This window comes from Amphibalanus amphitrite, unplaced genomic scaffold (assembly GCF_019059575.1).
Source record: "Amphibalanus amphitrite isolate SeventyFive unplaced genomic scaffold, NRLGWU_Aamphi_draft 000902F_arrow, whole genome shotgun sequence".
NCBI lineage: Eukaryota > Metazoa > Arthropoda > Thecostraca > Balanomorpha > Balanidae > Amphibalanus > Amphibalanus amphitrite.
The window spans coordinates 173,527-193,033 of NW_024882396.1; the positions used below are offsets into that span (position 1 = coordinate 173,527).

The 19,507-nt window shown below is 50.2% G+C and overlaps 1 protein-coding gene across 3 annotated transcripts in view; it reads right to left on the minus strand.

Moving 5' to 3' along the window:
• Positions 1-967: 967 nt before the first annotated feature.
• Positions 968-19,507, minus strand: part of LOC122367879 (sodium-dependent dopamine transporter-like) — a 30,327-nt gene continuing 11,787 nt past the window's right edge. For 2 of the 3 annotated variants that reach the window (XM_043341404.1, XM_043341405.1), the window contains exons 2-14: positions 17,033-17,167; positions 15,832-15,986; positions 15,282-15,397; positions 14,817-14,955; positions 14,026-14,160; positions 12,216-12,319; positions 6,882-7,006; positions 6,299-6,411; positions 5,526-5,654; positions 3,048-3,147; positions 2,639-2,739; positions 2,240-2,407; positions 968-1,947 (exon numbers count right to left, since the gene is read on the minus strand). In XM_043341404.1, coding sequence (XP_043197339.1) covers positions 1,783-1,947; positions 2,240-2,407; positions 2,639-2,739; positions 3,048-3,147; positions 5,526-5,654; positions 6,299-6,411; positions 6,882-7,006; positions 12,216-12,319; positions 14,026-14,160; positions 14,817-14,955; positions 15,282-15,397; positions 15,832-15,986; positions 17,033-17,167 — 1,685 coding nt within the window. In that variant the 3' untranslated portion in view covers positions 968-1,782. Of the gene's footprint in view, positions 1,948-2,239; positions 2,408-2,638; positions 2,740-3,047; positions 3,148-5,525; positions 5,655-6,298; positions 6,412-6,881; positions 7,007-12,215; positions 12,320-14,025; positions 14,161-14,816; positions 14,956-15,281; positions 15,398-15,831; positions 15,987-17,032; positions 17,170-19,507 lie in introns of all 3 variants that reach the window. The other variant, XM_043341406.1, reaches the window with a different exon arrangement.

Here is a 19,507-nt window from a genome sequence, read left to right on the forward strand (position 1 = left end):
ATTTTAAAATGCCCGAATCAAAGGGGGGCACGGTGCCCCGCTACCCTCCCCGTTCCGCCGCCTATGGACTGAGGATCACAGTTAAATTCACTTTCAAAGAGAAATAGATATCTTGAAACTCATTTCGATCAGCGTAATATTTACAATTTCATCCAGTTTTATAGACTTATAGTGTAAATTAATGCATTGTAATCCGTTACCAATCGATAAACGGTCGGCTGACAAAGAAGCGGGTATTTTAAGACATTTGGTGAGACTAATGTATACTTAAGTATTCTACCTGTGTACTGCATGGCCCCTTTACACATATAACGTACTGTCAGCTATGAAGACATTCCGACTTCCGTATACCTACTTGAGGAGAATTCGACACAGTTTATGGATGAGTTCGTTAGATATCCTTCAACCAACGTCATGCTCAAGAATGTTTTGTAAATGATTTATTATTTTAATGATCGGACGATAAATCAGATGTCTGTAACCGCAGGTTGTTTCTTCATTAGACAAACACTATTCGTTAGAATTGTGTTTTTCTATTGTATTGCGCTGTAGTTCGTTGAGTCACGGCTCACGTAACTCAAAGACTCTAATAAACGAGTGCTTGAAGGCGAAACATTGAGCTCCTCTTGATCAGTAAAACGAGTCTGCTCTTGCACTTGTTTCTGAAAATAGCGGACCCGATAGCAGTTGCTGGGGTCAACCGAGCTCGTCTCCAGTTTGATAACCTAAGTTGCATCGCAATGCATCGCAATACATTTTGTGACAGACTGGAAAATTTGCTGTTACCGTAAATGCATGAACTGAGAACAATGCTTATGGGGAATGAGAGCTTTTTGTACTCAATGCGTCGGCATTGTTGAAATAATTTGTTACGAGTTTGTTTAATTTAGTTCGTTCATTGCATGATTGTACGTATATTTTTATGTTTGCTTGGGTTTAGAGCACACCGTAAAAAGCCAGCCATTGACGTAACCTTTATTTCACCTGGATTTCTATTTGGTTTCATTTCTGTGCCATGCCTCGGCGGATCTAACCTATGGCGGCCTCGCAGGGAGCCGCTCGTTATATTAATACTTATTGCTACTCTACCAACTTCATATAAACAGTGAACGGTTGTAAGCGTCTCAGCGAACAGGAAGCGAACTGACATCGAGGAGTAGGCGCCGTCGAGAAGCCCAGACGCGCAACAATGGCTGCTGTGTTGCGCCTCTGGGCGACCGACAGCGCAAAACTACAGTTGCCAATATGCGCATGACAATAGCAGGCGACATGACTTCAAGCATCCAACAGCAAACACTCAGCAAGCACGCGCACTCGCACTGGATGGTCTGGTAGTCGTCATTCAATGTGCCGCACTAGTTAAAACACCTAACGCACACACTCTCGCACACAACAGTGGATCAGTATGACGGCGACTAATTAAAGCTAGCGGACCGTCTGCTCCGGCGGAGTCGGCCGCCGCCGCCCGCCGTTCCCGATCTCCGGCCGGTCTGTGATGTCGAGTGGGGCCAGCTCCGGCCGGAGACGGGGCCGAGCGGACGGTACCCCGAGTCGCCCCTCCCTCCCCACACACACAGCACCATCGCGCGCCATCGGTCCGTCGGTCAGCGTCACACCAAACAGCGCCGCGAACAGATAACCGAGAACGAACGCGTCAGCCGACCCAACGCGTCAGCGACCGAGCGATCAGCGCAGCCGGCCGCCTCCCGTGGGCCGAACCCGCCCGGCCCGGCGCGGCGCTCAACTGGGCCCGTATTTACACACACTGGCGCCGGTGGCCGTCTACACGGCCGTCGAGCCGGGCGGTATGCTGCCGTCCGAGATCTTGATGGTGTGGCCGCTCTCTGAGCCGGACACACCGTTCGTCAGGGCGCCGGGCGCCGCCCCCGCCCCCGCCCCCGCCGCCGCCGCCAGGTCTTTGGCTGGCGTGATGGCGATCTTAATCCGCTGTGGGAGGCACGGCGAGCGGTCAGTGAGTCAGGACGTGACTGCTACGCAGCAAGGTATCCTCAGATTCCTACTCGACGCTATTTCTGCTCGGCAGTCGTAAATAATAAAAAGGTAGGCTAAGCTGGGAAACTTATCCTATTTTGTTCAAATGTTGGCTTGGCCTACATAAGTTCTAAGAAGAATAGCCCGGACATCTATGTATGTAGCTGTAAGCGGGTATGGCCTGTGTCCCGTGGCTCGTTTATACCGGGTACAGGGTGCGCGGGGTGTGATCTGTACCCGACTGTACCTGGTAGAGTGTACCGGGCGTGATGGCGATCTGGTAGACGGCCATTCCCGGTATCATGCTGACGCTACTGAGCGCCAACAGCCAACCCACGCCGTCACACCAATCCGGGAAGTGGTAGCCCTTGTAGGCCAACGGCTGGTGGCCGATCAGCGTGAATATTATCATCGCCTGAAACACAGCCACAGGCAGACACCGGGCTCAAACAAAGAACACTGAAGCTGGAAGAAAACCAAACTACCTCTACAGACGTTCTGATTAAGATCTGAATGTGTAAACAAATCGTCTGGAAAATAGCAATGTTCAAGCACGTCAGCTAATCTGGTGTTTCAGCACGGCGCTGGTGGTATAATCGGTATAATCGTTCTCGCAGCTGCAGATTAGCGCAGATGATGCACTCACACAGATGAAGATGGGCCCGATGAACTTCCAGCAGAGTCTCCAGTAGAGGCCCGGTCGGAAGCCGATCATCTCATTGATGTCATTCACCAACCGGTCGACGCCTGAGGGAGACGCCAAGCCCAGTCACAGCGCGACCCCGGAGAGAAAAAGGGAGGAACGAGGAGCGCGAGAAGAGGAAAAGGAGAGGGGGAAGGACGCAGAAACGGAGACAGATTAGAAGCTGGGTATTTTAGTTACATTTGTCGGTAAGCTATGGACCGGACATGATTTTTTTTTCATCCGCTGCGACTTTATTCCGTGTTAGTGACACGCTAACCAGCAGGGCGTAAGGCATTACAGCGACCTAAAATCGTGCTCTTTTGTGTGAATGTCTTGTGATCGGCACTCAGTGAATAAATTTGCGACTTACCGTAAATGTAGGACACGGCGATAGCTTCGAAGAAGACAGCGCAGAGAAGTGAAAAACCGAACACATATTTTTCGAGCAGCTGGAAGACAAGGAATCCACCCTGCAAATGGATAAATTAATTTAATTGTTTGGTGAGAACGTCAGCGAACAGTTAAAGGTAGTGTGCCAGCTTTCTTGGACCGTATGGAGTTAATGGCCCAGATAAGGAGAACCGGATTTTTAGAACTTATCCATACCTTCAAAACTCATGGAAACGTCTTAACCCTAGAACGCCTAGGGGGGGGGGTTGTATCAACCCCCCCCCCCCCTGAGGTTTTTTCGAAGTGCACGCTAAACGGCTTGTCGTAGCGGGCTGAAATTTTCAATACCCTCTGGGGCAACCTTTGCGCATCTTTTGCCGAAAAAAAATTGATCGGGTCATGTCAGGTCACGGAGTTATGACGTCATAAGAGGTACAGCCTCCGGCCGGATTTTCACAAACTGAGTGCCAACGCCCGAGGTTTCCTGCCGGTGGTACGGACATCGGTTGATGGATCGTGATGAAACTTCCCATGCATGTTGGGGCAAGTATTGGCTATCATATGGTATAAGAAATTTGACCGGGTCAGGTCAGGTCACGGAGCTATGACGTCACAAGAGGAACAGCGTCCGGTACTATTTTTGAAAAGCGCCCGAACCACTATTTTGCTAATTCTTGTCACCTCAATGGGAATATGCAGCAATATTAGCTTCTATAGGGAGCAAATGGACCTCTCAAATCCAAAAATACAATCAGATTTCAAAAATTTAAATTTTGATTTTTCGAATTTTTGCCGCCGACTGTGACCTTGCCGACTTCCGGCGCTCCCAACGCGCCATTTTTAGAGCTAGGGAAACGAAATACATACCAAACGATAGAGAATTGATCAAGGAACACGATAGTGAAGGTTTCAAGTCGATATCTTCCACCGTTTTGCCGCAATCGCCGCCGAAAGTTGAAAAAGTCTATTTTTCCGAAAATTTGACTTTTGACCGGTCAAAAGTAGGTCAAATGTTGACCTAGGACCAAAAAATATACCACCAATCGCGAGATCTCGTTGAGAGCAATCCGTTGGTTTTTTCCGCTAAGCTCTACGACCTTCCGTTTCGTAACGCCAGGGGGGGGTCGTAACAACCCCCCCCCCTGGTCGTTCGTGTTATGAGAAATGGCCTGGTCGTGCGAGGGTTAAATTTTTCAAATTTTGAGTACCCCAGTGCGAAATTCGCCCCGACGGGTTGTCGGTCGTACCCCAACCACATTTCACACCACTATGAACAATAAATGCACACACTGAAATCGCTATTACCGATATGCTCATCCAATCAAGTTTCGATAAACCCGTTCATCATCATCTCCTGCGGTTTCGAACACGCCTGTTAGGTGGCTTCTGATGCTCGTCGAGGTCGGAATTTCCAAATACGCGTGGTGCGTCGGGCCGCGCGCTCTGACAATTCGGCCAAGAAAAATGCGTCAGCTGATCATTGTCATTTCTGCCACTTGCGTGTGGTGAAATGGGGTCATAACTTATAAGACGGCTTTTTCATATCAATTATTTTACATAAAATCATATTTCAAACCATAAATAATGTTCGACAGCCAAATAAAAGAAACAATACCAATACGGGCTTACAGTTTAAGGCTCGACATTGTGTTGTCTACGATTAGACAGCTGATTACTCATTCCCGTACGTCGTATGGTCGTAACACTATAATGACCTTTGCTTATTGTCACAAGTGCGCCGCATTCGCGATTGTTGCCCGACGCCTGTTTGCAGGTGAGCCCACTACAGTTGTTATACATATCTAAAAACCGATAAACTTTTAGGCGAAAAAGGCACTATTCCAGGCCCATTTTTGATTTTTTTTGCGATATTAGGTAAAAACAGAAGCTTCTTATCCTAGGAAAAATAAAATGGGAAATCTTTCAAAGGTGGCACACTACCTTTAACCTTTTGTTGGGCCGCAGATGACTTACATAACGCAAATCGCCACCTAAAAGGGACTGGCAAGTGGGTAGGTAGGTATTGCTACTTAACTCTTACACCTGCACACGCTACTTTTTGTTTGCGATGGGGTAGTTCCTTAGAGGCACTTTATTTCAACAGGCTGGAAGTAAATCCGATTAGAAAAGGTCAAAATCTAAAAACAAATATTTCATTGGAATGTCTTACATTAGATATAAGCTCTTCACTCAACGACACTTACGCAATCTAAGAATTCGTGTTCGATAAATTGCACTTTAATGCTATCAGGACAAAACCATATCCCTGCAGGACCTACTGCTCATCAACTTCAACCAATGCAGCCTTTTGGTCACAACTTTTTACATTCACAACCACTTGCTGTGCGAGTCCCCGTACAAATCACCTACCAAACTGTAAAGCTGTTTGTGCCTGCCGTCCCCAGCCTCCCCATCCCATCTCCCCACGGAGAGGGTCGGGGTCGGGGAAGGCCTGTACCTGAGTACAGCAGATTAGACCGATCAGGAAGTCGAACGTGAATAGAATGGCGATGAAGATCTCCCGGTTGTTGTGGATGATGGGGAACTCGTCACTCAGACCAGTGATGACTGCTGTGGAGCCGCCGAACTGCCCGGCACAGAGACGGGAGGTCAAACAGAGACGGGAGGGTTGGGCAGAAAGACGGGGGACGGACGGAGAGACGGGGAGGTCAGACGAGGAGACGGGGAGGGGTGTACAGAAGGATGGGAGGGACGGACAGACAGAGGGGAGGAGAGGAAAAAGACGAGAAGACAGGCAACAGATGGGAGGACGGACATAGGGGCGGGAAAGTCGGGCCGTGCGGCGACACGGAAGGGCAACGCACAGCTTCAGGTAACACACTGGAAAACACACTCATCGCTCGCTCCTAAAACCATGGTCAGTGCCTTACATTTCTTATCTACATAGGTGCTTGTATGTGGTACATTTTTAATTATTAGGTATAATTTATACCGGTGTAATCAATATAAATGTGGGTGTTACTTCACTCGATTGGGTTTCGTGGACTGTAAAGAACAGCAGCAAAAAAGTAATTCAGAAAGCACAACTGTGAGGAACCAAAAATAATCAAAGAATAATATCGCCGATGTTGTGCATTTCATCGTCCCCACCGAATACCGATCGACACCGATACCGAGTATGCTCGATGGCGGCCATGCCAGACGGGAGCTGCTGCTTTACCGCACTAAGGAACTTCAGGAACTTGTTAAAGCGCAGCGTGGACCACTGACCGAGCTGTCAAGTCCCAGTGTCAGCAGCATCATGAAGAACAGGATAGCCCAGAGCGGCGCGAACGGCATGGTAGCGATCGCCTGCGGGTAGACGATGAACACCAGTCCCGGACCTGTGGGAGCACAGGAACACACGGGTAACGGGCTAGTAACGACCTCCTGCGGGTAGACGATGAACACCAGGCCCGGACCTGTGGGAGCACAGGAACACACGGGTAATTGCACTGGCGCGCTACATCAGAGACGGGCTTCAGGAACTCAGGAAGAGACGAGCAACTGCTCCCAACGCACTGACAGCACTACATATATTGATGCAGACCTGTGAAAAAAAATTGTGCCAATTTTATTCACTGAACAAAGTCTTTCAAAGGTTGAGGCACGGAGCTGTCCTTACGACCATCATACGTTCCTAATATTTCTGCTATTTCCCGTCACAGATCTTCTAAAAAGCCGCAACCGTCGCAAACCTCGCGTCAAATTAATCTCTGCATCCAACTATCGAGAAGCAAACATGTTTTCAGAACTTCCTAACTGGTTTCTGTGTTACACCAAATTTGCATAAATCCGACTAATGAGAACTCACCTTCTTGGGCGACACTTTCGATGGGTTTTCCGGAGATGTGCGACATGTAGCCGAGCACAGAAAAGATGACGAAGCCGGCCACAAACGACGTGCCGCAGTTGATCAGACTGGTAATTATGGCGTCCCTGCAAGCACGGTCACACGTCACGTGACCTCCGAGAAATAGCGTGGGGAGGATACACTGGCGGCGGGACACAGCTAGACCCCGTTCTGGTAAAGCTTTGTTGGAAAACAAAGTACTTTCACAATCAATACATTTTAACATGAATGGTTAGAAAATCAGCACTTGCTAAAAATATCCAGTTTTTAACCCATTTATGCCCAGGAATATTGACCATCATGAAAATCGATGAAATCAAGATATGTCACGCTTCTACCAGGGCCTTGCATGGAATCGAAAATAATTTTTGCCGGCAGCAAAAGTTTTTCGAGAAAAACGTAAAAAACGTGCGTTGCGAAATCGCAACGAAGGGCACACCGGGCGCCATCAGCGTTGCGAAAACGCAACGACGGGCACATCAGACGGACATAAAGTACACTAAACCGCCATATATGCTAGTTTGTTTTAACATATACTTCACCAACTGTTGACAAATATTGCTTGAGAATGCGGAACCCACATCCCTCATGCTTTATTGCCCGCCTAAGAGCCTCAATGAGGGAGCATAACCTAGGGTTCGCGAACGGGGAGATGGCAACAAACGGTCATTATCAACAACCATTGTCCATTTAAAGTACCTAGTGGTCGGCACGTACCCTGGGCGGTGCTTTCTTTTTGGAAGCTAGACAGAGCCATTACCCCATTACCCTCTCATATGAGAACCCCAAACTGAAAACAATTTAACCGAGGATTGGGAGTAAACCAGTGCCTCGCCTAAGCGCCTTACCGCAATACCATTGTTAACCACCCTCCTAGGAGTAAAGTCAAATTCAAATGCAGGATAGTCGTTCCTACTCTTAGCAAAAAAAAAAGAACCTTTCCGGCTTTCACAAATTACCCGCATAAGGCGTAGCGCGTCATAACAACTCGGCTGAAAGTGTCTCCCAGGACCCATTTTATCACTTTTACACCTAATCCCAAACTGTCATTGTCCCACTCTCAGCGACCTTCACTTGTAACCTCTTTCTCGAGACAATGCCAGGGCAGACTGGTGATTCGACGCAGTTCACACTTTCCAAGTGTTCCGTCAATCCGTCCTTTCCATCTTCATAGAATCCTTCTCCTCTATGCCTCAACCCCTGTTTCGAGCTGGACGGGCAACTATATCGCATTCGAGCAGCTCCCATAGAAGCACAGGTCTGTAGCCGGATGCAGTAAGTGCTTGGGAAGGGGGGGGGGGGCTGGTTCATGGGTGGCCTGGATGGTTGGGCTCAGCCTCGACGATTCACCATGCCCGCTCAGACCAATGTTTTCCCTAATTCCAATAATGCTTCTAGCTCTAAAATGGTCTGATTAGACAAAAGGCCTACCCTCAGTAAACAAACAAGCATTGCTTCACATCAACCACCTTATCAATCCGTGCAAACCATGAATTCTAAAAATAAACTATTATTTTCCCAGACGCCCTCATCACCCCTGCCGAAGGGGTCTGTTGCCTCCCCCCCCCCGAGGGGGCATATCCCACATTTGCCGACTCTGGGAGTTATCTTTTCTAACGTAAGGGTCAGCGGATTGTATCCAGAGAATGACAATGCCTATCTGTCGTCTGATACCAGACTACGTCCCCATTATTTAGTACATAGTAGGCCCAATTTTCAAAGTACATCGCTATCTCTCAGCTCCGTTAGCATCGCCGACCGTTTGATGCAGATCCTTATCCTACCATGCGATTTTCAGATGCTCGAAAACCCATTGCTTAGTGAACAGCCCGATAATCTGCGAGAGAAAAAGAAATGAGTGTTTGATAGCTGTTTAAGTGAGTTGATGTGAAACGTGTCGCAACATTCACGTGCAAATGCACCTTGCATTTTACATACCTACACGTCCCTCACGACCACAAAACGAGAGAGAGAGAGAGAGAGAGAGAGAGAGAGAGAGAGAGAGAGAGAGAGAGAGAGAGAGAGAGAGAGAGAGAGAGAGAGAGAGAGAGAGAGAGAGAGAGAGAGAGAGAGAGAGAGAGAGAGAGAGAGAGAGAGAGAGAGAGAGAGAGAAAGAGAGAGAGAGAGAGAGAGAGGGAGGGAGGGAGGGAAGGAAGGAGAGAGAGCTGGGGGAGCGTGGAAGAGAGGGAGGAAGATTGAGGAGAGAAGGAAAGAACCCACAGCGTATTACAAGTGAAGTCTATTTGATATTCCTATACTTCCGCTGCCCTGCCAATTTGCCCCTCGTTGCGTTTTCGCAACACCCCTGTCTTTCCGATGTGCCCAACGTTGCGTTACCGCAACACGACTGTAGTCATATTTGAAAATAGTCACAAACCCTATTTGCAGCATAATTTGTTAATAAAATGCATATTCTAGCTATTGTAGGGACTCTGCAGAATATGTTCACACATTATTCATTACGATATAATTAATCACTTAATCTACTTATTTTGGTTTTCGTGACGTCATCACTGACGGGACCTTCGACTTCCCTCTGGGAGCTCTGGACGGTAAGTTACCGGCCGCACAGACTTGTAACTGCGTAGCATCATGCGCACAACCATGTTAAACGCGCTGAAATGAATGAACTCATATTTTGTCGACGTCGGCCCACGTGTCGCGGCTAGCCTGGCTGGCTCCGGGGTGCCGCCCGACGTTCCGTGCCGCCTGCCGCGTGTTGGTGCGTGTGGTTTTCGGGTCGCCGAGGTGACATTGGCGGAGCTGCGGGGGGTGGTGTTCTCGATGAAGCGTTCCGGTGCGTGTGGACCTGACGGCGTCTGTATTCGCATCCTGCTCCTTTCTTTCGAAGCCATTGGTCCCATCCTGCTCCATGTTGTCAATGCCTGTCTTTCCACCTGTGACTATCCCGATTCTTGGAAGCACTCCCTTGTCCATCCCATTTTCAAGTCCGGTGATCCTGATCTGATCTCCAACTACCGTCCTATTTCGATCGTCCCCACCATAGCCAAAGTTGTCGAGCGCCTAGTGCACCGACAACTTTCCGCCTACATGTGTGACAATCACCTCCTTTCCTCATCCCAACACGGTTTCCGTTCTCTCCATTCCACCGAAACCGCTCTGCTCTCTGTAACCAACCGCACTTTTTCCAACATGGACCGTGGTCTCATCTCCCTCCTCTGCCTTCTGGACCTCAGTAAATGTTTTGACGTCATTCCGCACTCACTGCTAATTTCCAAGCTCCAGCTCTATGGTATCCACCCGACCTGGTTTTCCTCCTACCTTACCGGTCATACTCAGTCTGTCTGCATCTCTTCTCCTTCCGGTGGCAGAGTGGTTTCGAAGCCCCTTCCTAACACCATTGGTGTCTTCCAAGGATCAGCCCTCGGTCCTCTGTTATTCACCATTTTCGCCAACGACCTCAGTCTGCACGCGCCGGGCGCTCATGTGACCCAGTACGCTGACGATACCCAAATCCTTATCTCCGATACCAAACAAAACCTTCCTAACCTTATCCAACGCATGGAGTCTACTCTCACCTCCTTGGCATCGTGGTTCCATGCCCACGGACTTAAACTCAACACATCCAAAACGGAAATCCTCCTCCTTGGCACCCGACAGAATACCAGAGATCTCCCTCCTGCTCAGCGTACGGGTCGGTGGCGGGACCGTTCAGGAGAGCCCACATGTTAAAAACCTGGGGGTCATTTTTGACCGCCACCTTACGTGGGATGCCCATGTCAATGACGTGGTGCGCAGATGTGTCGGCCTCCTGATCGGTCTCCGCCACCTGAGGCGCCTCCTCCCGCGGCGGGCGCTTCTTACAATCGTGCAGGGCCTGGTCGTCTCGCGCGTGAGATATTGTCTGTCTGTGTACGGGAACGGCTCCGCGGCTAACGACTTAAGACTGTTAAAGGTTGTGAATTTTGCCACCAGAGTAGTAGCCGGTCTCCGCAGATACGACCATGTGTCTCGCGCGCGGGGCGACCTGGGCCTGCACACACCGCGCCAGATGTGTGACGCGCAGACTGCGATTGTGGCACACAGGGTGCGTGCCCTGGGGGAGCCCGAGGAGCTCGCCTCACTGTTCGTTTCATTCGCTGATGCACGACAGTGTGATCGTTCTACCAGACAGGACGGGGACCTGCGTCCGCCAGCCACCAGAACAGCGGCCGGGCGGCGAGGTTTTGCCTACCGAGCTGCATCGCTTTTAAACTCTCTACCTAATGATGTGACACGGCTCGAGCCATCAGCTTTTAAGCAGGCTGCAAAACGTATATTTTATTCGGAGTGAGTGTGCGTGGGTTTGGTGTTACTGGTGTGTGTGTGTGTGTGTGGGTGTGAGTGTGTTGTTGAGCCAGACGATTGTTATGTTCTACCTTGTACCATTTTGACTCTCCCAACCGTTTTATTGATTGACAATGGACACGTAATAGCCACTCTGTTGTGGAGTGTCTGCTGAAGTGAATATATAGTGAAACTTGTCTCATCGGTGAGACGCCATTACACACTTCTCAAGATTTGATCACGTCGACGCTTGCTTGTGTTGCGAAAACGCAACGAAGGGCGTAAATGGGTTAATTAAAGCAAAGGCCTGGCTACGCTATGCGTATTCTGCCTGCGTTTTTTTGTGGGTTTGCGTTTTTTTTTTGTAATATCGTTCTAGAAAAAAAGTTATAAATAATATAATTTTTACATTAGTTATATGCCTACAAAAGTTAATATAGCTATTATACTATCTAAAATTTAATATAGAAAATATCACAAAAAACGTGATATCGCTAGTTTTTCTATAACGATATTACGCAAATTCTGCAAACCCGCAAAAAAGTAGGTACGCAGAAAACGCATAGTGTAGCCAGGCCTTTACTTTACTCGAATGAAATTATTGATGTGCGCAAGCTATATTTGATGACCAATTTACCGATTCTTTGAATGTTAAATTCTTTAAGCTCCCAAAATATCCTCATCGAAATATATCAATATTAGTATCTAAATACCGTTCAACTTTTTAATTTTGCTCTGAAATAGAACTAAGGCGGAAGCATCACGCCTCACAGAAGTCAATTCATTGCGACAGTAGGACTGTTTCTGTATTAGTCCAGTCCAATGCTCTGCTGCGGGGCGAGGCCTTAATTTATCGCCTTCTTTTTCCGCTCAAATGGGTGCGGCGAAATATTGAGCGACCAGCCGGGGACGTAATCACATTCAGATGAAGCAATCAGTTGGGAAGATTGATTTTGGCCGATAAGACAGATGCCCCCGTACTGCGAAAAGCATTATGGCTTCACTTACTTGTAGACGTTGTTGTGAAATTTATTGTACGAAGCAAATGCCAGAAGAACTCCGAAGCCCGGTCCCAGCGAGAAAAATATCTGCGTCGCTGCGTCTACCCAAACCTGAAAACATAAAGGCACATTACTATGTGTTTGCATTGTGCTGTTCATGTAAGGATAGGGGTATTTGTCCAGTTTTATCCATCGGTTGGCCCTCTCTTTTGAAGCTGTGCTTGTTAGCCCTGGCTAGAGTCGCCACTGTGTCGATCGTCGATGAATATTATTGAGTCTATACTAAGTAAATTGAAAATAATCAAGTTATTTGAAATAAAATGGGCTTGGTATAATGACACCTAATTTTACTAAATTATTTTCTTTTTTAATTAAGAGGAAGGTCGAACGTTCAGAAAAATTATTCAATTGTAAAACTAGTTTCCATAGCGATACAGGATTCCAAGCTTCATTGGACTTGAATAAATATCTATTGCCTATCTACCAATGGGTCGCACAAGTTTTTAGCTTACCTACCCAAGATGTCCACAAATTATATGACATAACTTATGCGTTTTTAGACAATTTGTTAAGGTCACCGTTATCAAAAGCATCAGCACGCGCTTTTTAATCTGCTTACTGGCTTACAAGATGACATAACTACAGGCTAACTGTCCAGTGTTTTGACAACGTGGAAACATTAGGGAGCCAGTCGCGTGCCCGTTTCAGGCGAGTGACAGACGGTCGAACCATCTTCATCTACCTGTCAATCTCCGGGAGTCAATCCGACTCTCCACATAACGGGCTCCTGTCAGCATCCCCCTCCCCCGTCACCCCGTGCCCGGGCCCCGCTAATCCGGCTCGCTCACAGCCGCTCGGGGTCTGTTTTCCGCGTCCGCTGGCAGGGGCGCGGGAACTACTTTCCGACTGGGGGGGCACACCATAATAGAGATTAACCTAGGGTACCCCCAAATCTAGTTTTCTCACCGGTTTTAGGCCACTTATTTTTCACCCCTCGGCTTTTTCAACAAAAAAAGAAAACATTTGCAAAAAAAAGTGTGGTATTCCGTCTCAAAGCTGTGGGGGCACCGCCCCCACGGCCCCAGAGTTGGGGGGGCAAGCTGCCCCCACTGCCCCCCCGGCTCCCGCGCCTATGTCCGCTGGCGGCGAGTGGTGCCCCGTGTCGGCCCAGCCGGCCAGCGAGCCGCACGGCCGGGCCTCACGCCGTTCGCCGAGTGAGTTCCCGACCCGTGAGCTACGGCGGCACAAATCACGGCGCCGATTGGCCACCCGAGTCACGGCTGGCCCCCGCGGCGGCACCCATTCAGCCGCCGATGGCTGTTCCGTGTCGCCGCCGGCGGGCGGTCGCCGGCGCGGCGTACCGCGGCCTGTGTCGCCCCTCGGCACCGTCACCAGGCACTTCCTGCCGGCCGCACGTCGTTGACGAATGGAGGAAACATGAGCCGCCAATTGATACGGCCACCCGAGCATCGGATTTGCACTGCTGGAGCCCCGCTCACCGCTGCGAGACGCGGCGAACAGTGTATGCCCGGCAGCAAGCGCCGCGGCGTCGGCCGAGTCCGGCGGGACAGTCTACATTTCAGGCGCCGTGGCTTCGGCGGAGCTCGCCGGGATAGTCTATCCTTCCAGGCGAAACAACTGCGGCCGCCCGGAACCACTCAGAAACACTCGACACTTGTTGCGATTTAGAACGTAGTTTGAATAAGTTTGACTAGAATAAATTCATAGATGACGCAGCAAGGAAAAGGCAATAATTAACCATTGATCATTGCACAGCATGGTGGTAGGCACCGCGTGCGGCCCGGGTCGTCACTCACGCTGGTCTGGTTGAGTTTGCTGAAGTCCGGGTACAGGTAGTACTGGATGCCCTTCAGCGCGCCGGGCAGGGTGACGCCGCGCACCAGAAGGATGCTCAGCACCACGTACGGAAACAGGGCCGTGAACCACACCACCTGCAAACAAACATACAGTGAGCACACAACTACAAGAACAGAAGACCCCACTTCGCACCAAGACTTTGATGCCATGCGGTATGCATATTGGTACAGGGAACGAGAAAAAAAAAGAGAAAATAGTTTTGTCACTGAATGCACCTAGCGACTGTTGCATCCCGCTGAATAAAGACCTGTATACCAGATTCCTTCAGCATGCATGTGACGCATCATCGTTGCTTTTTATCCAATACAGGCCGCATCGTCGACCCTCAGTCTCTCAATAACATCACCGTGACTCTTCGCCGCTGATTGGTTTGGCGGCTGATTGATGACTTTCTTTGAGGCCATTCACGGAGGCGACAGCGGTGACAGACCGAGTCCGGAGCGCGACAGGCTCGGGAACTCGGCCGGACCACGCTCTGCGGCTCCGGACCGCTGCTCCCCGGGGAGGACCCGGACCGGATGCTCCCCAGTCACCTGGGCCAGACTGACGGACCCGGACCGCTGCTCCCCGGGGAGGACCCGGACCGGATGCTCCCCAGTCACCTGGGCCAGACTGACGGACCCGGACCGCTGCTCCCCGGGGAGGACCCGGACCGCTGCTCCCCGGGGAGGACCCGGACCGGATGCTCCCCACCTGGGCCAGACTGGCGCCCCGCGCCTCCGACACTCACCTTTCCAGAGGTGGAGATTCCCTTCCAGAGTGAGAAGTAGCAGATGATGTAGACGGCCAGCAGGCAGAGCGCCAGGTCCCACTTGATTACCCCGAGGTCGGTGATACCGCCGCTCTTGTCGATCTCCAGCACGTTATACCTGAACGGTAGGCCGAGCGGTCAGCTTCGCAATGAAAAACGTATGACGTGCCGACGTGGAATAGAGATAAGTATTTTATGAGGAAAATGTGTCGTATTAAGTACGGTAATAATAAGCGATATCGTAAAGCGGGCGAATATTAAGCCTCATCGGAGCATGCATGCGAGCTTCCTATAATGATGGACATCTTTTTTGTGTATTTTTTTTTATCACCAACGGTATTACGACGTACGCAATACGCTATACGCTGACAAGTGCTCCCTACAACCCAATGCCCAATAAGCGCACCCTTTGCCCTCGATTAGATGCCGAGTGGCCGGACTCACATCCAGTACTCCTCTGCTGGCGATGTGAAGTTGTGGTCTTCGCCGTCATCAATTTCGGCCAGGCTGATGTTACCGCCGCTGTCTATCGTTGTCTCGTTGGGGTAACTCTTCCCCACCTGCCAGCACATGTAGTGGCTCATGACGGAGGGAGGCACTTTCCAGTCAGTGTTAGTACATAGTTACCTATGATAAACTAACGAATTAACTTTAATAACTAATAAATTAATTAACAAACGTATCTTTACAATTGATACCGAGTTTGTCATCCTTATTAGCTCATACACTGAACATATGTTCGTGATTCATGATAAAGACCTCTGTATATCTCCGAAGGTGTGCACTGTACAGTGTACAGAGGCCTACGTTCGTGATAATAATAAGTTTATAAGCAACGCTTTGTTTCTTATATGAGACATCTTTCACATCCTAGATATTGAATAATCCTAAATAAGCATCCTCCATAAACCGTTTTGCAATATGCGCTGTTACCTTTCTCGGCACACGCAGTGCCTCACCACTATGAAGACCAGACGTTGAAATTCCGGCTCACCTCGACACAGTGATCAGTGTTCCAAGTGTTGTTGCAGTTGGTCCACGGCAGCTTAGAAGTGAACGACGAGAAAAAGTAACGCAGAGACCAGGCCAGAATCACGTTGTAGAAAAGATCAACGTAAGAAGCGATTAGCACGACGGCGTAGCCCACTCCTGAAACGAAAAAAAAGACACGGTTATATGCAAACGTTTGGTATACACTGTAAAAAATGTTTACTTATTTCCTAGTTATCCCGCCACTTTTCACTGACAAAAAGCGAGTACATATACATGAAGTCTACTCACATTTTGTTAATGAAAAGTGAAGTCTACTCGCATTTTGTTAGTGAGAAGTGACCGGATAACTAGGAAGTTAGTAAACATTTTTTTACAGTGCAGACACATCGATAGTATTCCACGTAAAGGTAACCGAAATAATTTGGCAAATATCTCCTGCAAAAAACGGCTGTGTGTACCAAGAGACTAGGCCAATGTCGCTTATGCTAAATGGTGCCGCAGCCCGCAACTATTGAAAATTGAAAAAGACACGTCAGAAAAAAGGAGATTCACTTATATCTTAACCTTCGTCTTCTTCTCTGGCTCTCCTTTCCCGTCGTTCCCCTCATCTCTTCCTCTTCCTCTCCCCTCTCTCTCTCTCTCTCTCTCTCTCCCTCTCCCTCCCTCTCTCCCGGCTGGCGCGTGTGAGTGGCATGTGACGTAGTTCGGGGACGCGGCCTTCCTAGCCGTAATTTGATTGGCTGTAATGCTCCAGATGAAGGATAAAATCACATTGTCGATATTTAATCTGGCGGATCTCGTCTCGGCTCGATAGGAACCGATAGGCCCCTGGGGAGCGCCGGACAACAGTCCGAACAGACTGCCGGACGGTGGCAGAATCGGGAACCGCGACCCAATGGACTGGGGACGACATCGCACGGTTGGGTTGGGACTGGGCGACGGAGTAGGTACTCTGGTTCAGGGTGTTCCTTTTCGCAGTCATGACTCGAGTCACACACTCGCAGTCTCACTGATCGGAGTCACACGGTGGCACGGAGTCATGCACTGTATCTCACAGGATATAGGTACCTATACAGATTCAAAATTTTAAGGTGGGTCGCCGAGAACATTTCACGTCATGACTATTTTAGTGCAGGAAAGGCTCGTGTTTTGTTGTAGTCGATTGCGCATCGATTACGCGCACTTGGATCGATTGAGCTGACCTTTGAAGAGGGGCACCAGGTTGCCCCAGCAGGTGATTGCCCCCTTGCGATTGAACTGGCCGATGCAGAGCTCCATGAAGAAGAGCGGGATACCGCCGAGCACCAGCATGATGCCGTACGGCACCAAGAACGCCCCTGTAAAAACACCGCAGTGGAAGCGTCAGCAGGGAACGCCAGAAACACCGCTGGGAGACAGACACCACAAGGGGCAAAAAGTTAGGTCAGCCGGTGAAGCCGAGAGAAAAAGGGGAAAGCGTTCAGCGTACAGTACCTAAATACGATGTTTCCCCAGAAATGAGTTTAAATTCATAGGCGGCGGAACGGGGAGGGCACCGGGGCACCGTGCCCCCCTTTGATTTTGGCATTTTAACATTAGCCCTATGGTCGTTGCATGGAAAGAATGGGACCAAAAGTCGGCAGTGCCCCTCCTTAATTGAAGGTGTTCCGCCGCTACTGTTTAAATTTACTCATTGCATGAAGAGAAGTAAATCATTTTACATTTCATCCTTCCCAAAATTCATAGGCGTGTGGGATGTCGGCAGAACCGGTCAGTCTGAGATTACCCCGTGTGAGACGCGGTAGTAACGTTCCGGCGTGTATTGGTGCTCCGCTCCCACTGACCACCAAGGGACCAGGAACCCAGCCGGCCGGCCGACCGCCGGAGGGCAGGGCACGGCAGTGGCGTCTCCAGGGACTCAACTCGGGCACACACCGGCACACCACGCACAACGGAGGCGGGAACACCAGCACATCTCCCCTCCCCTCAGGGGTCCCACCTGAGCTCATATTACAGCCGTAAGTACCAACATAACGTAACAACGAAAACAACTTGACAACAAAATAACAACAAAATAACTTGACAAGTGAAAAGAAACATCACGCTGCGCACACGCAAGCCTATCATCACATCTCCTCTATCAGACGCCTCGGCCGTCTCCTCGTCCGCGTCGACCGTCGGAGCGGCGGCTCCTCGGCGAGACGGGACGTCCCCTGAAGCGGCTGTCGGCCTCCGCTGGGCACCTCGGCGCGACGCTGCCCGGTCGGACCTGAGTTGTCCGATGCACCGCTCCTCTCCGCTAGACACGGTTCAACAACAGCATACCTCCGGCGAAGGTGGCACCGGTTGCGGTCTACACTGCCGCCATCGTCGAACCGCACACGATACCTCCGGAACGGTAGGACGTCAGTCACTGTGCCGCACCTCTCCCACCGGCGGGTGCGGACGTCTTGCACCCGTACATGGGTTCCGACTGGGAACTCTGGGAGATCCCGTGCTCGGCTGTCGTAGTGCTCCTTAGTTTTACGACGGCACTCCTCTCGTCGGTCAGCGAACTCTTCAGGGGGCTGCCGTTTGTAGAGATCAGGGTGTGATGGGAGAGTGTCTCTGATCGGTCGTCCGTACACGAGCTGAGCTGGCGACACTCCGCAGCTACCGGGCGTGTTCCAGTGTTGGAGGATCCCTCTCGTCCAGGCGTCCTCGTCCAGTCTGCACCTGCGAAAGTCCCAGCACCTTCTCAATAGCTTTTTAGCAGCCTTCACTCCAGACTCGGCGAGCCCATTAGATTGTGGATAGTGGGGAGATGATGTGTGATGACTGATGCCCCACTTTCTGAGAAAACTTCGGAACTGATATGATGTGAATTCAGTGCCCCCGTCACTCCACAGTGCCTCAGGAACCCCGATTTGTCGGAAGACATTTAACAAGGCAGATATGACTTTGGTTGTGCCCGAGTGTAAGCCGAGGTATGCTACATGACGCCATCCAGAAAACCCATCCACAACAACAAGATATTTACCTCCAGCGTGACTTCCAATGTCGACAGTCAGATGCTGAAAGGGTCGTCCTGGAAGCTCGTGCTGGATCAGCGTCTCCCGCTGTTGGGAGGGGAGCTCACTCTGACAGCGGTCGCACGACTTTGTGACGTGATCGACGTCAGCATTCATTCCTGGCCAAAAGACGATCTGTCTTGCTCTGGAAATTGTCCTTTCTCTCCCCAGGTGCCCCGCGTGGAGTGTCACGAGCGTTCTCTTCCGCAGGGATGGGGGTATAACGACCCTGCATCCACAAAGAACGATTCCATCGTCCACTGTCAGGCGATCTCGAACTGGCCAGTACCTTTTGACGGCTTCTGGGACCTCTGATTTACTGTCAGGGAAGCCGTTTCGAATGACTTCTGCCAGTAGCTGGAACTCGTGGTCCGCAGCAGCAGCCTCCCGGACCTCTTTGAGACTGATGTCGACGTCATGGGCCTTGAGTTCACTGATGACGATAGACTGGATGCAGGAAGTCGTTGCATCCTCTCCACACTCGTCGTCTTCGTTTGGGTGCTCGATCGGGTTCCTAGACAGGGCGTCTGCAGCGCTGTGCTGGGAGGCCGGTACCCATCTTGCTGAGATTGTCCCAAACTCGCTCATCCGTAACTTGAGACGCTGCAGCCTTGGATTTTCAATCTCGTCTAGCGTCTTGCTATTGAG